The following is a 15990-nucleotide window of genomic DNA, read 5'->3' on the forward strand; positions in this document are numbered from 1 at the left end:
GCACTTGAGAGGGCACAGAGGAGATTTGCAAGGATATTACCGGGAGTGAAGAATCTTAGTCATGAGGACAGATTGGATAGGCTGGGTTTGTTTTCCTTGGAACAGAGGAGGCTGAGGGGAGACCTCATTGAGGTGTATAAAATTATGAGGGGCCTAGATAGAGTGGATAGAAAGGGCCTATTTCCCTTAGCAGAGAGGTCAACAACCAGGGGGCATAGATTTAAAGTAATTGGTAGAATGTTTAGAGGGGATTTGAGGGGAAATTTCTTTACCCAGAGGGTGGTGGGGGTCTGGAACTCACTGCCTGAAAGAGTGGTAGAGGCAGAAATCCACACCACATTTAAAAAGTACTTGAATGTGCACTTGAAGTACCGTGATCTGTAGGGTTACAGACCTAGAGCTGGAAAGTGGGGTTAGGCTGGATAGCTTTTTGTCGGCCGGCGCGGACAAGATGGGCCGAAATGGTCTCCTTCCGTGCTGTAAACTTCTATGATTCTATGATATAAGCCCTTATCTTGCATAACATCCTTTTATGTGGCACCTTATTAAATGCCTTTTGGAAATCCAAATATATTACATAGAAATATAGAAAATAGGTGCAGGAGTAGGCCATTCGGCCTTTCGAACCTGTACCACCATTCAATCAGATCGTGGCTGATCATTCACCTCAGTACCCCTTTCGTGCTTTCTCTCCATAACCCTCGATCCCTTTAGCTGTCAGGGCCGTATCTAACTCCCTCTTGAATATATCCAATGAACTGGCATCAACAACTCTCTGCGGGAGAGAATTCCACAGGTTAACAACTCTCTGAGTGAAGAAGTTTCTCCTCATCTCGGTCCTAAATGGCTTACCCTTATCCTTAGACTGTGACCCCTGGTTCTGGACTTCCCCAACATCGGGAACACTCTTCCTGCATCTAACCTGTCCAGTCCTGTCAGAATTTTATATGTTTCTATGAGATCCCCTCTCATTCTTCTAAACTCCAGCGTATACAGGTCCAGTCGATCCAGTCTCTCCTCATATGTCAGTCCTGCTATCCCGGGAATCCACTGGTTCCCCTTTATCTATCCTGTTAGTTACATCCTCAAAAACTCTAATAAATTGGTTAAACACAATTTCCCTTTCATAAAACCATGTTGACTCTGCCTAATGATATTATGATTTTCTAAGTGCCCTGTAACCACTTCTTTTTCCCGACAACTGATGTGACAAGTGTCTATTTTAAGTCCAACTATTTTAATAAAATGAAATAAATTTCCCTGCTTCTCACAATGATGTTGAAATTTAAGTCTGCACATTCCTGTACTGAAAACTCCTTTCCATATTCATTGAGTATGTTTTTGATCCAAATAATATGACATAGAATGATACAGCACAGAAGGAGGCCATTCGGCCCATCGTGCCTGTTGACAGAGCTATCCAATTAGTCCCACTCCCCTGCCCTTTCCCCACAGCCCTGCAAACGTTTTCCCCTTGAAGTATTTATCCAATTCCCTTTTGAAAGCTGCTAGTGAATCTGCTTCCACCGCCCTTTCAGGGAGTGCATTCCAGATCATCACAACTCGCTGAATAAAATCATTTCTCCTCATCTCGCTTCTGGTTCTTTTACCAATGACCTTAAACGCATTTAACATTGTTTTCTCTCTTGGTTTTGTTTCAGTGCTGGGTGTTTCTTTGGTGATGAAGTTAGGTTACCAACCCAAGCATCCATTAGCAGTGATGTCGATTTTTCCACAGAACTGGACAAACTAGCAAAAAAAACTGAAAGTGTTCTTGAAACAATTGGTGAGAGTGCAAATCGTCCTCACCCTATTGCAGATGGAGATGTCACTGCCACCGGTCCTGCCATTGAGAAAAAATGTGGCAACATTGCGAGTGTATTTGAGACCATCCCTTTAATCGAAGAACCTTCAGAGCAATGGACGCAGCCCGTTTCAGAACCATCTGTTACCCGATCTCAGTGTTTGACAGACCAAGGGTGTTTTCTGCAGGATGGTGCTGAATTGCACATTGGCCGCTTGGATTCAAACACAATAACCTTAGACTTGGCTGAAACGTCCAGTGTTTCTTCTGTAGGAGCCTATCCTTTTGGAATTGAAGAGCATTATGTGTCTGATGAGCGCCAACTATGGGCCTGGCTCAGTGGAGGAGGTTGTGACGTAGAAGCTCACACCCAGCTGAACTGGTTCACTGCGCAGTCAGGTAGTCAATCCCTTTTATGTTGTTGTTGTATGTCACTGTTAATTGACAGTACTGCTTCCTGAAAACATATAACCAGTAATAATTGCAATGATGCATTTATGGGCACAACGCACCAATGGTAATTGCATTTCTTCCCAATGTCACAGCAAATCCTGAACATATTTTCTTCATTGAATGTAGTGTACAATAGATCTCCATCCCTGCCTCAGCTTGAACTCTGCTGAAACCCTCATCTGTTGCTTTTGTTCTCTTCAGATGTGACTATGTGCAGTTTTGGTTTCCATATTTACGAAAGGATATATTTGCTTTGGAGGCAGTTCAGAGAAGGTTCACTAGGCTGATTCCAGAGATGAGGGGGTTGACTTATGAGGAAAGGTTGAGTAGGTTGGGCCTCTGCTCATTGGAATTCAGAAGAATGAGAGGTAATCTTATCAAAACTTATAAGATTATGAGAGGGCTTGACAAGGTGGATGCAGAGAGAACGTTTCCACTGATGGGGGAGACTAGAACTAGAGGGCATGATCTTAGAATAAGGGGCCGCCCATTTAAAACTGAGATGAGGAGAAATTTCTTCTCTGAGGGCTGTAAATCTGTGGTATTCGCTGCTTCAGAGAGCTGTGGAAGCTGGGACATTGAATAAATTTAAGACAGAAATAGACAGTTTCTTAAACGATAAGGGGTTATGGAGAGCGGGTAGGGAAGTGGACCCGAGTCCATGATCAGATCAGCCATGATCTTATTGAATGGCGGAGCAGGCTCGAGGGGCCGTATGGCCTACTCCTGCTCCTATTTCTTATGTTCTTATGCCAACACTGTCCTGGCCGGTCACTCACCATCCACCCTCTGTAAACTTGAGCTCATCCAAAACTCAGCTGTCCCTTGTCCTAACTCGCACTGTCCCGTTCACCCATTACCCCCTGTGCTCGCGGACGCGCATTGGCTCCCAGTCTGGCAACCTTTTGAAAAATGGCTTCAAACTAAGCTGAGAGTAGGACAAAAGGGTCACAGATTGAAACTAGTGGAAGGCAAATTCATGATTGGTGTAATGGAAGAAAAGTCTCTGGAATCATTTAAGGAAAGTTAGATACCATGTAGTCTTTTGGAATGGATGAGCTAAAATGCACTGTATGTTCTTTATATTGATCTTCTAGCCACTCCTGCTGCCACTTGCATCCAAAATGTCTGGCAAAATTCTCTGTCCCACATAATGAAACCTTGAGGCTCCGCTTCAATTCCAGACCTGGTATTTTATGAACATATAGAAAAACATTCAGTTTCTACATTACCGCAGGCGTTACATTTACAATCCCACCCTCTTCAAGCAGGTCTATTTTATCACCTACAATCGGTTTGAGATAACAATAATGACAGGATGTTCTATTCTTTTGACTCTTAAATATTAAACTAAAACTGCAACAAAAAAGATAGAGGCATGGTTCACTATATTTTACATGTCCACGATTTTGCAGGACAGTCATTCACTCTGCAATCGTTCTTGATGCCCAATAGCTGTGCCCAGCAGACGGTGTGGCGGAAACAGATAGTTCATCAGTTAACTGAGCGGTCTAAACGGGAGCTGGAGGATTTTAAACATTATGAGCAGGCCGTGGAGCAGGTAAGCTGCTTCTAAAATCTAAAAGAAAGACTTGCCTTTCTATAGCGCCTTTCGTGATCTCAGGACATCCCTAAAGCATTTCATAGCTAATGAAGTACTTCTTGTTGTAACGTAGGAAATGCTGCAACCAATTTGTACACAGCAAGCTCCCACAGACAGCGATGTGATAATGACCAGATAATCTGTTTTAGTGATGTTGATTGAGGGATAAATATTGGCCATGACATCGGGGAGAACTCCCCTGCTCTTCTTCAAAATAGTGCCATGTAATCTGTTATGTCCACCTGAAAGGGCAGAAGGGGCCTCGGTTTAACGTCTCATCCGAAAGACAGCACCTCCGACAGTGCAGCATTCCCTCAGCACTGCACTGGAGTGTAAGCCTGAGTTTTGTGCTCAAGTCCCTGGAGTGGGACTCAAACCCACAACTTTCTGACTCTGAGGTGAGAGTGCTACCCACTGAGCCACGGCTGACACAACAATAGCTTGAACATTTACATTATTGCTTCATAATATTTCTCTCAGATTAGTGTTTTCATTCTTTGGTTAGTTATGAATGATGTTTCACTGGGGGCTGGCATTTTTCATTTTATTCTTGTAGTGCAGAAGAGATTCTTGCTATGGTTTAATCACCATCACGTTAAACCATCATCTGAGGGACTGAATATTTCAATCTGATTCTCAGGTGACTTTCCCTGCTTGTGAGCTGGGTTCCGCATATTTGGAAGATGGTGTAAATGTTGCCTATTTAGGGACGAATAAATGTGCTTCCAGTAGTTTGTAACAGTTCTCTTCTCGCCACTCTGTTATACCTAGTCTGTGTGGGTAAAGAAGGGAACAATGCAGTGGTGGAGAGATGGGAAGCCGCACAGATGGATAGACGTCAGGGTAGCGCTGGAACAGTTTACCGGGAACGACGGGAAGCGGGATGGGATCTTTTTCATTTACTACACGTTCAACGAGGAGAAGAAGGTGAGTGCTGTCTGTCTCTTCTGTCGTCCTCTAAACTTCAGACTGGAAACGGGGTTGGATGCCACAGGAACTTTGCTTGCTAAATGTACTTGGCTACTTTAAGGACAATTCATATATCCCACTACATAGCTCAGTGTTGTAGAGTGGAGCTAAAGATATTTGGACAACAGTTTTAATTGTATTTAAATAAGCTAAAATGCCTCAAAAGATTAAGCTGAATGACGATCAGTTTTTATTTCTGATTTTAAAACTTTTTTTTTGAAATGTGAAAAAAAATATTTTGGCTACCAACTCATTCAGGCAATGGCGCAAAATGGGAGGTATCTGATCGGCTGATCGTTATGTGCAGAGCCTGACATTCAGTTCCTTTGCAGTCAAGCATCATCCTTGTTATAAATACAGTTTTTATAAACAGTTTTTTTTTAACTTTCAAAAGCTATTTTAGTCTTGACCCAAATTTGAAATCGGCTTCCATTGTTGAGTGAATTATGCTCAAATATTTATAGACTTAGAATGCAGGAGTGTTGCATTTGTACTGTGATTGAAAGTAGTGAGCTACACGTAGTTTGAGAAATATGGAGATGTTTATTATATATCCACACTTCTGATGACATATGTAAAGATTTTATTTTAAAATGGGATAAATCTATCCCGATCAGCAGGAGTACATTAATGATTTAGACGAGGGGATTAAATGTAGTATCTCCAAATTTGTGGATGACACTACGTTGGGTGGCAGTGTGAGCTGCAAGGAGGATGCTATGAGGCTGCAGAGTGACTTGGATAGGTTAGGTGAGTGGGCAAATGCATGGCAGATGAAGTATAATGTGGATAAATGTGATGTTATCCACTTTGGTGGTAAAAACAGAGAGACAGACTATTATCTGAATGGTGACAGATTAGGAAAAGGGAAGGTGCAACGAGACCTGGGTGTCATGGTACATCGTCATTGAAGGTTGGCATGCAGGTACAGCAGGCGGTTAAGAAAGCAAATGGCATGTTGGCCTTCATAGCGAGGGGATTTGAGTACAGGGGCAGGGGGGTGTTGCTACAGTTGTACAGGGCCTTGTTGAGGCCACACCTGGAGTATTGTGTACAGTTTTGGTCTCCTAACCTGAGGAAGGACATTCTTGCTATTGAGGGAGTGCAGCAAAGGTTCACCAGACTGATTCCCGGGATGGCGGGACTGACATATCAAGAAAGACTGGATCAACTGGGCTTGTATTCACTGGAGTTCAGAAGAATGAGAGGGGATCTCATAGAAACGTTTAAAATTCTGAGGGGTTTAGACAGGTTAGATGCAGGAAGAATGTCCCCAATGTTGGGGAAGTCCAGAACCAGGGGTCACAGTCTAAGGATAAGGGGTAAGCCATTTAAGGACCGAGATGAGGAGAAACTTCTTCACCCAGAGAGTGGTGAACCTGTGGAATTCTCTACCACAGAAAGTTGTTGAGGGCAATTTACTAAATATATTCAAAAAGGAGTTAGACGTAGTCCTTACTACTAGGGGGATCAAGGGGTATGGCGAGAAAGCAGGAATGGGGTACTGAAGTTGCATGTTCAGCCATGAACTCATTGAATGGCGGTGCAGGCTCGAAGGGCCGAATGGCCTACTCCTGCACCTATTTTCTATGTTTCTATGAGCAAGACCGAAGCTCATTCATAATTTTGTTGCTTGTGACTTGTACTGTTTAGTCTCACCAGTGAAGCTACTTCCCCATTCCACCTGCCTATATTGAGGGAAATTTGAATCAAAGTCCAGCTTCAAACCACAAGTTCTGTCTTGCAGAACATATTTGAGGCAGAACTCCATGATGCCTCAAATAGTTAAAAGAAATTCCGTATTAGTTTTTTGTGACTTGTATAGTCAGACTAATGTAATGTAAAAGATTAGCTTCATATCGCAGTATAAAGTGAATGCTGACACTGGGGTGGAAATTTGTCTCGAGAGTTGGCACAACCGGGCGGGATGGGATTGGCTGTACGCAGTGCGTGATAGTCCGTTCCATTGCAGTCAATGAAACTGAATATCCGCCATTGCATATAATGGATGGCCAATCCCATATCGCCCGTTTCGCACCACCGCTCGAGACGAATTTCTAGGCTCCTGTGTCCTAACCTGCTAGTTTTTGGGCCGTGCCCCCTACAGTTCCTCATTGGGCAAAACATGTGGTCAGCAAACGTTGCCTTTTTCCTTTAGAATAGATCCTTTGTCTTGTTGTTTGGGGTAAACAATGTACTAAACTGTCTAGAGACATCTACTGCTCCAGCGAGGGACAGGGGGGTGGGGGTATCACCTAGTTTAGCTGGTCGCCACATAGGTTACTTACTTCATAAATTACCGCCATGAAATGCTAACGTGTGCAAATCTGCCAATGGTTGGAGAAGCCAAAGTTTGTTATCTTTTGATTGTTAAACCATCAACAAAGTTTCACGCTAACCAAAGCTCCTGTACATATTATTTAGGCTCTGGTCCAGGTGTGAGGCCCATGCAATATGTGCCAATCTGCTCATTTCTATGCCCTGCCAATAATTTGTTTAACATTTTTAATCTTCAAACGAAAGTCTACCTTCAGGGGCCTAAAAGAATTGTACGAGTGCAGTGGGATTCCCTCGTATTGTTAGTTTCCTGGTTTGACTTTTATTTTCTACCTGAGACCGTGACAAGAGCTTTGCGGACAGCCTTTGCCATGTAACATATCATCAGGGTATCAGTGAAAAGGTCGCAGACACAAGCCAATCAGAACATGTGATGCATAGCCTCTGCCTAGTGCTTGGAAAGTACCAAGCACAGGAACATAGGTACAGGAGGAGGCCATTCAGCCTATCGAGCCTGTTCTGCCATTCAATGAGATCGTGGCTGATCTGTATCTTAATTCCATCTACCCGCCTTGGTTCCATAACCCTTAGCAGTTCCAAAGAAATTATTTTCACTTTATAAAAACTGGAACAAATTGCTAGGATTTTGGACTCTCTTTTTGTAACCGTTTAAGTATTGTGTAAGTCAAATACTATCGTGCTTCTAGGTAATTATTGTTACTTGTAAATAAATGTAATTATTAGTGTTAGCCTGAACACTATGGTTTGGGTTTGTGGTATTTTCCAATTATTAAAGTGGACAGAGGAACTTGGGTGGGCAAGCCATATAGTTTTCTTGTATATCATATCTTGGTAAAAGGATAATGGTTAGTCCTGTGACACACAGTCCAGTCACATCACACATAAGAGAGAGCAGTTTGGTTCATAGGTGATGCATGCCTGCTTACAGAAACTAGGTCTGTGCTGTGTAAGGACGTGTTGGGGCATTGCCCAAATTGCAATCACCAGTATTTATTGTCCTCCTTGCACCTTTTCCTGTGTTTTTTCTTCTTAACTGCGCTTTGTTGCTTCCCCATAGGAGCTTGACTAAGCCGAGCAGAACTCTACCCCTATCACAGGGCAACTGGAGGAGATTCAGGCAGAGTTAGCAAGAAGGCAGAGAAAGACAGAGATACAGGGAAAAGTGAGCAAAGGGAAAAGTGGTAAAGGGATCAAGAAGTGGACAGATAATAAAAACGGAAATTACTGGAAAACATTCAGCAGGTCAGGCAGAGAGAAACAGAGTTAATGTACCAGGTCGATGACCTATCGTCAGAAGTGGAGAGATGCTGTTTACCCAGGGAAGAGGTAGGACAATCCACTCTGACCATACACCTAAGATTATTCTTCTACGTCCCAGCAGTCTGACAAGAATAACATTGACTGCAGTTTCCTTGCTTATCACTTTGCCCAGAGAGTGATGGTGCAGGACATGGGGGAAGACCAGAACAAGGGAAAAAATTAACAATACAGTGGGAGGTGGGGGCGGAGGACAGTTTGGAAGCAAAATCTAGCGCTGGATTATTATAGATAGCTTCCAGGATGCAGTTTGTAAAGTGATTCTTTGTTGTCAGTAATTCAGTGAGAGCGGTATAGTATCTGAGGTACTAGCACCCTCCGCTAACTCGTGGCCATCAGCTATGCGCCTGCTTTTATCAGGAGCAAGAGTTTTCAGGACATCCGCTGGGCAAGATATGGGTAAATCCCGCAATCTTGCCCGTGCGAATGTCCTGGCTCCCTAGATGCGGAGGATCTATCAAGCTGGAGCTTGACAGATCAGAAAAGCCGGTTTTCAGCGCATGTGCATTGTGCGCTGAAAACCGGCTTTTGTGATGCCTTCCCGGGTCCGTACACGCCCCGTACACACCCCGTACACACTCAGACTGTGAGCAAAGAAGAATTTGTCTTCACCTTCAAAAAAAAAGTTACAAAAACAATTAAAAAGGACCCTCTTGCTATCCTGTGAGTGGATAGGCTGGGCAGCCTGCAACCCCCCGTTTCTCCCAGCAGTGATGCACCGTGATGAAGGCACGGAAAGCCAGCTCATTATTTATTGCACCAACCTAGCTCAGGTATAGGCTGGTGAGAGAATGGCTCAACTGCATTACAAGGATATTGAACCCTAAATTATTTAACAAACAGTTGTTCATGAGGGAGGAAAGAAAGTACATTAAACTTAGATATAAATATAAAAGATGCATCTCCGTTTATGCACACTGCTGTTTTTCTGCAGTAATCACTGTTAGAGTGATCTTTAGCGCAAATATATTTACTAACGTTGCAATAATAAATTTTTTAAGCTGCCTGACTTCTTTTCCTTTAAAATGTTACAGTACCTTCACGTGTTTTTAAATGAAGTTACAATTTTGGTTCCGATTGCTAATGAAGCGAAACACACGTTTGCTATTTACACTCCCGAAAGGACGAAACAGAGATGGCCAATCAGGTTGGCGACGGCTACTGAGCAAGAAATGTATGACTGGGTAAGTGACCAAATGATCCAGCCTGCTAACCATTTCCTGCAGCTCAAAGGGTTTTGCACATGGAGTCACAGCCTGTAGTAACACTCTTCATTCAGGTAGAATTCTGTCTCATTAGCTTCCTGTTGTCTGAATCCAGCAGCTGAAGAATAAATAAGTTGTTCTTAAAAATGTGAAATAAGAAAGACATCCTACAAGTGTGAAAATGTATGAAATTCAGAAGAAACTGCTTCACCCAGAGAGTAGAATGTAGAACTCGCTACCACAAGAAGTAGTTGAAGTGAATAGAATAGATGCATTTAAGAGGAAGCTGGATAAATACATGAGAGAGAAAGGAATAGAAGGATATGCTGATGGGGTGAGATGAAGAGGGGTGGGAGGAGGCTCGTGTGGAGCATAAACACCGGCACGGACATGTTGGGCTGAATGGCCTGTTTCTGTGCTGTAAATATTTTATCATACTCCGAGTTGCCTGTCACTGCCAGTGTGGCTCAAATCAGCCAGCTCTCTACCTTTTAAGATGCTTTGACTTCAGGGACATGGAGCCCAATAAATCCTCAAAGCTAATTTCCGTCACTGGAAATGTTAACTGTTTCTAAATTCTAATTCTGGTGGTTTACAAGCTAATTCTTGGGGTAGTGTGTAAATGGAATTGGAGCAAGAATTAAGGCAAGAATTTACCAGGTTCTGTGCTAGTTGTAAAGAAAGTAATAAGTTGCATTTATATAGTGCCTTTCACAACTTCAGGACGTCCCAAAGTGCTTCACAGCCAATTAAGTACACTTGAAGTGTAGTCACTTTTATAATGAAGGGAAACACAGTAGCCAATTTCCGACAGCAAGGTCCTACCAACAGCAACGAGATAAATGACCAGTTAATTTGTTTTAGTGATGTTACTTGAGCTATAAATGTTGGACAGGATTCCGGGGAGAACTCCCCTAACTTCTTCAAAATAGTGCCATGGGATCTTTTACATCCACTTGAGAGAGCAGAAGGGGCCTCCATTTAATATTTCATCCAAAAAACGGCATCTCAGATTGCAGCACTCCCTCAGTACTGCACTGGGAGCGTCAGCCTAGATTTTGTGCATCTCAGTCCTGCCTGATCCTGCCCACGTATATGCACATCTCAGCAGTGGGTCACAAAAACACGGTTGATTTTCTTCTCCTTGGCTTGGGGGTGTTGAATTGTAGGATCCCCATTGCCCTACGAAGACGTGCAGCCAACTCAACATGAATCGGGGATTGAAGGTGGGAAATTCCTGCTCAGCATCATCCTGAGCCACTGGGAGCCTGTGATGTGATATTTAGATATGAGTCAAGGAACTTGTATGCAGTATGACTTGTTATTTGCTTTTACTTTTTGCAAGATCCCTGCAGAGCAGAACTGTGGTTATAAATAAGAAGCGAGTCATTGTGCAATGGTCATGTTTAATAAAGCTAGCAGACAAAGGCAGCTGTGTGGCTCAGCACATCATTTGCTTTGCCGCAGACTTGTAGGGCATGAACTTGCATCACACACTGCATCACTCTCGCCTGGGCTGAGGGACGTCTAGAAGCAGATGCTTTCCGATAGAGTGGGGCATTAAAGAACATAAGAATTAGGAGCAGGAGTAGGCCATATGGCCATTCGAGCCTGCTCCGCCATTCAATATCATGGCTGATCTTCAACCTCAACTCCACTTTCCCGCCCGATCCCCATATCCTATGATTCCCTTAGTGCCCAAAATTTGGCGATCTCAACCTTGAATATACTGAACGACTGAGCATCCACAGCCCTTTGAGATAGAGAATTCCAAAGATTCACCACCCTCTGAGTGAAGAGATTCCTCCTCATCTCAGACCTAAATGGCCGACCCCTTAATCTGAGACCATGACCCCTAGTTCTACACTCTCCAACCAGGGAAAGCAACCACTCGGCATCTACCCTGTCAATCCTCCTCAGAATTTTATATGTTTCAATGAGAGCACCTCTCATTCTTCTAAACTCCAGAGAGTACAGACCCAATCTGCTCTAAACCTCGATAAGGCACAGGAAAATCTACAGTTAAAAGAAATAATTTGATTTGTTACCCCCACACACTTTTTGCTCACCCTCTCTTGAAGACACTGACTCGTGCATGGTTTATGGCTCCATGGGCATTGGCTGACTTTTGACCTAAAGCCCAATTCTGCATATGTGAGAATGACCGAGTATGATGGCATCCTATTCAACTAAGGGAAGAGTGGACCAGAATCACAGCGAACCCCCTGATATCCATATCTGTGCCACCCCCTTTCCACAGGGGTGTCAAGGCTGATTTTTTTTTTTTCTTCATTCTGTCCCCTCTCCTCCAGCCCCAAAGCATTTCAGTAGATTGTAACAGTGTGTTGCTGGCCCTCTTGAGATCATCCAATCCAAGGCAGACTCGGGTTCAAACCTGGGATGTCCCTGCACCACACTACATGCTGCAAAGATCTGGCAAACCATCGAGAGAGCTGTAAATAATCCCAGGTTTGAACCCAAGTTCTTCTCCAGTTCAGCCCAGAACCGTTTTGAGGACCAGAGTTCCGTGGACACACATTGTAGAAAAAGTGAACCTATTCAAACAGTTCTAACCATCTTTGTAGAATTGGTACATGCACATCAGCATTAAGCATGCATAATAAAGTGTCCCTCCTTGTTACTTTACCTTATTCACCTCTCAAAGCAATGAGTACAAAAACAAGAATTGTACTTGTAGTTGAGCTTGCAGAGGGATTAGTTGAGATTTTAAAAATTGATACAGTAACTGAGCAAAGATTGTGACTTGCTTAATGCACTAAATTAATGAGTTGTGTCTTTGATTGACATAATCAGCCCTACAACCCTCCGAGATCTCTGCGCTCCTCCAATTCTGACCTCTTGCACATCCCTGATTTTAATCGTTCCACCATTGGCTGCCGTGCCTTCAGCTGCCTAGACTCTGGCTCTGTAATTCCCTCCCTAAACCTGCCTGCCTTTCTATCTCTCCTCCTTTAAGATGCTCCTTAAAACCTACCTCTTTGACCAAGCTTTTGGTCACCTGTCCTAATTACTCCTTTTGTGGCTCGGTGTCAAATTTTGTCTGATAACGCTACTGTGAAGTGCCTTGGGACGTTTTGACTATGTTAAAGGCACTTTATTTGATCTCCTTACCTAAGGAAGGATATACTAGTCTTAGCAGGAGTAGATTGTAGGTTCACTAGACTGATCCTGGGATGAGGGGATTGTCCTGTGAGGAGAGATTGAGCAGACTAGGCCTATATTCTCTAGAGTTTAGAAGAATGAGAGGTGATCTCATTGAAACATATAACATTCTTAGAAGGCTTGACAAGGTAGATGCTGGGAGGATGTTTCTCCTGGCTGGTGATTTTAGAACAAAGGGGCATAGAAGATAAGGGGTCGGCCATTTAGGACTCCAAAAATGTTATCTGAAATTGCTCTCTCCATGTGTCAGCAAGTTCCACATTCTAACCAGTCTATGGTAAAGAAGTTTCTCCAAATTCTTTATTGGATTTATTAGTCACCTAGTTCTGGTCATCCCCGACATGTGGAAACATCTTTTCTACGTCTACCCTATCAAATCCTGTCATAGGATTACACAGGATATCCGGCACAGAAACAGACCATTCGGCCCAACCAGTCCATACCGGCGTTTATGTTCCATTCGAGCCTCCTCCCGTCTTTCCTCATCTAAATCTATCAGCTTAACCCTCTATTCCCTTCTCCCTCAGATGCTTGTCTAGCCTCCCCTTAAATGCATCTATACTATTCGCCTCAACCACTTCCTGTGGCAGCGAGTTCCACATTCTCACTACTCTCTGGGTAAAGAAGTTTCTTCTGAATTCCCCATTGGATTTCTTGGTGACTATCTTATATTGATGGCCTCTAGTTATGCTCGTCCCCAACAGTGGAAACTGATACGTCCTTACTACACAGTATAAATGCACACGAGGCCTATGCTTGAGAGAAGGTCAGTCTGTGACCTGTCCTTTATTCCTTAGCACTCAAGTGATGAAGGTGGGTGGAGCTTCCCCTTTTATACCTGAAGGTCCAGGTTAGGAGTGTCTCCCATCTAGTGGTCAGTGTTCTCACGGTGTACAACTTAGGTCAGTTTATACATGGGTTACAATGCTGGTTGAATACATGACATCACCTCCCCCCCCAAAGTCTTATTGGGATCACAGGTTGAGTCTCTCTGGTGGTTTACGCTCCCCTGTAGAGCACCTGAGTTGGGGCTCCGGTTGTTGGGCGCTGGCCTGAGTGTCTGCTGTTTGCAGTGCCTCAGGCCTGTCCGGACTGCCCACAGTGACTGGGCTCTCCTCCCTTCGGTTCCGGTGTTCGGTCACCTGTGGTGGAGTGAACTCTATATCGTGTTCTTCCTCTGCTTCTTCTATGGGGTTGCTGAACCTCCTTTTTGTTTGATCCACATGTTTGCGGCAGATTTGTCCATTGGTAAGTTTAACTACCAGAATCCTATTTCCCTCTTTGGCAACCACAGTGCCTGCGAGCCATTTGGGCCCTGCAGCGTAGTTGAGGACAAAAACAGGATCATTTACATCAATACATCACGCCCTCGCATTCCTGTCATGGTAGTGATATTGTGACTGGCGCCTGCTCTCGACAATTTCTTTCATGGTGGGGTGTATAAGGGATAATCGGGTTTTGAGCGTCCTTTTCATTAGTAGCTCTGCGGGTGGAACCCCTGTGAGCGAGTGTGATCGGGATCTATAGGCCAACAGGAGGCGTGATAAGCGGGTTTGTAGGGAACCCCCTTGGAATCTGAGCATCCCCTGTTTGATTATCTGCACTGCTCGTTCTGCCTGGCCGTTTGAGGCCGGCTTGAACGGCGCCGTTCTAACATGGTTAATTCCATTGCCTGCCATGAAGTCCTGGAATTCAGTGCTTATTGAAGCACAGGCCATTGTCGCTGACCAAGATGTCCGGTAGACCGTGGGCGGCGAACATCGCCCGTAGACTTTCTACCGTGGCAGAGGATGTGCTTGAATTTAAAATGTCACACTCGATCCATTTGGAGTAGGCGTCTACTACAACCAAAAACATTTTCACCCATGAAAGGACCTGCGTAGTCCACATTGATGCGTGACCAAGGCTTGGCGGGCCATGGCCAGGGGCTAAGGGGGGCTTCCCTGGGCACATGGCCCAGCTGGGCACACATGTTGCACCTGCGAACACAAAGTTCCAGATCTGCGTCTATCCCTGGCCACCAAATGTGTGACCTGGCAATTGCCTTCATCGTGACAATGCCCGGGTGCCCATTGTGGAGTTCTCTGATGAACACCTCTCTGCCCATCTGGGGCATAACTACGCGGTTTCCTCACAGTAGGCAATCGGCCTGAATTGAGAGTTCATCCTTGCGCCTGTGAAATGGTTTGAATTTCTCAGGGCATGCCCTGTACGTGGCTGCCCAGTCCCCATTCAGGACACATTTCTTGACTAGAGACAATAGCGGGTCTCTATTTGTCCAGACTTTAATCTGACGGGCTGTCACGGGTAAGCCTTCGCTTCCGAAAGCTTCAACAGCCATGACCATCTCAGCACCATGCTCGGTAGCCCCCTCAGTGGTGGCTAGTGGGAGCCTGCTGAGTGCATCGGCGCAGTTTTCGGTGCCCGGTCTGTGCCGAATTGTGTAGTCATAGGCAGCTAACGTGAGTGCCCACCTCTGTATGCGGGCCGATGCGTTTGCATTTATGGCCTTGTTGTCGGCCAAAAGGGACGTTAGGGGTTTGTGATCTGTCTCCAGCTCACATTTCCTGCCAGACAGGTACTGGTGCATTTTCTTTACTGCATATACACATGCGAGCGCCTCCTTTTCTACCATCCCGTAGCCCCTTTCTGCCTGGGACAGACCCATGGAGGCATAAGCTACCGGCTGTAACTGACCCTTGGCATTGACATGCGGCAACACACACCCGACACCATAGGATGACGCATCGCACGTTAACACAAGTTTCTTACATGGGTCATATAGTGTTAGCAGATTGTTGGAACATAACAAATTGCGTGCTCTATTAAAAGTCCTTTCCTGACTGTCCCCCCAGACCCATTCGCCACCTTTGCGTAGGAGCACATGTAGCGGCTCTAGCAGCGTGTTCAATTTGGGAAGAAAGTTACCAAAATAGTTCAGGAGCCCCAGGAACGAACGCAGCTCCGTCGTGTTACGGGGTCTGGGTGCTCTCTGGATCGCTTCCGTCTTGGATGTAGTAGGGCTAATCCCGTCTGCTGCTACCCAGGAGTGTCTCCCACCTAGTGGTCAGTGTTCTCACGGTGTGCAACTTAGGTCAGTTTATACATGGGTTACAATGCTGGTTGAATACATGACAGAAACATTCTCTCTGTATCCA

At 44.7% G+C, this 15990-nt stretch overlaps 1 protein-coding gene across 3 annotated transcripts in view; it reads left to right on the forward strand.

Annotated features, from left to right (window-relative positions):
- tecpr1a (tectonin beta-propeller repeat containing 1a) overlaps positions 1 to 15990 on the forward strand; it is a 125500-nt gene that overhangs the window by 37559 nt on the left and 71951 nt on the right. For all 3 annotated transcript variants that reach the window (XR_011596801.1, XM_070900768.1, XM_070900767.1), the window contains exons 10-13: positions 1662 to 2203; positions 3673 to 3818; positions 4632 to 4787; positions 9479 to 9628. Coding sequence is in view for 2 of the 3 variants with exons in the window: in XM_070900768.1 (XP_070756869.1) it covers positions 1662 to 2203; positions 3673 to 3818; positions 4632 to 4787; positions 9479 to 9628 (994 nt within the window). In the remaining variant the exon portion in view is untranslated. The remainder of the gene's footprint in view (positions 1 to 1661; positions 2204 to 3672; positions 3819 to 4631; positions 4788 to 9478; positions 9629 to 15990) is intronic.

Source organism: Pristiophorus japonicus, chromosome 15, assembly GCF_044704955.1.
Source record: "Pristiophorus japonicus isolate sPriJap1 chromosome 15, sPriJap1.hap1, whole genome shotgun sequence".
In the NCBI taxonomy this organism is placed as follows: domain Eukaryota; kingdom Metazoa; phylum Chordata; class Chondrichthyes; family Pristiophoridae; genus Pristiophorus; species Pristiophorus japonicus.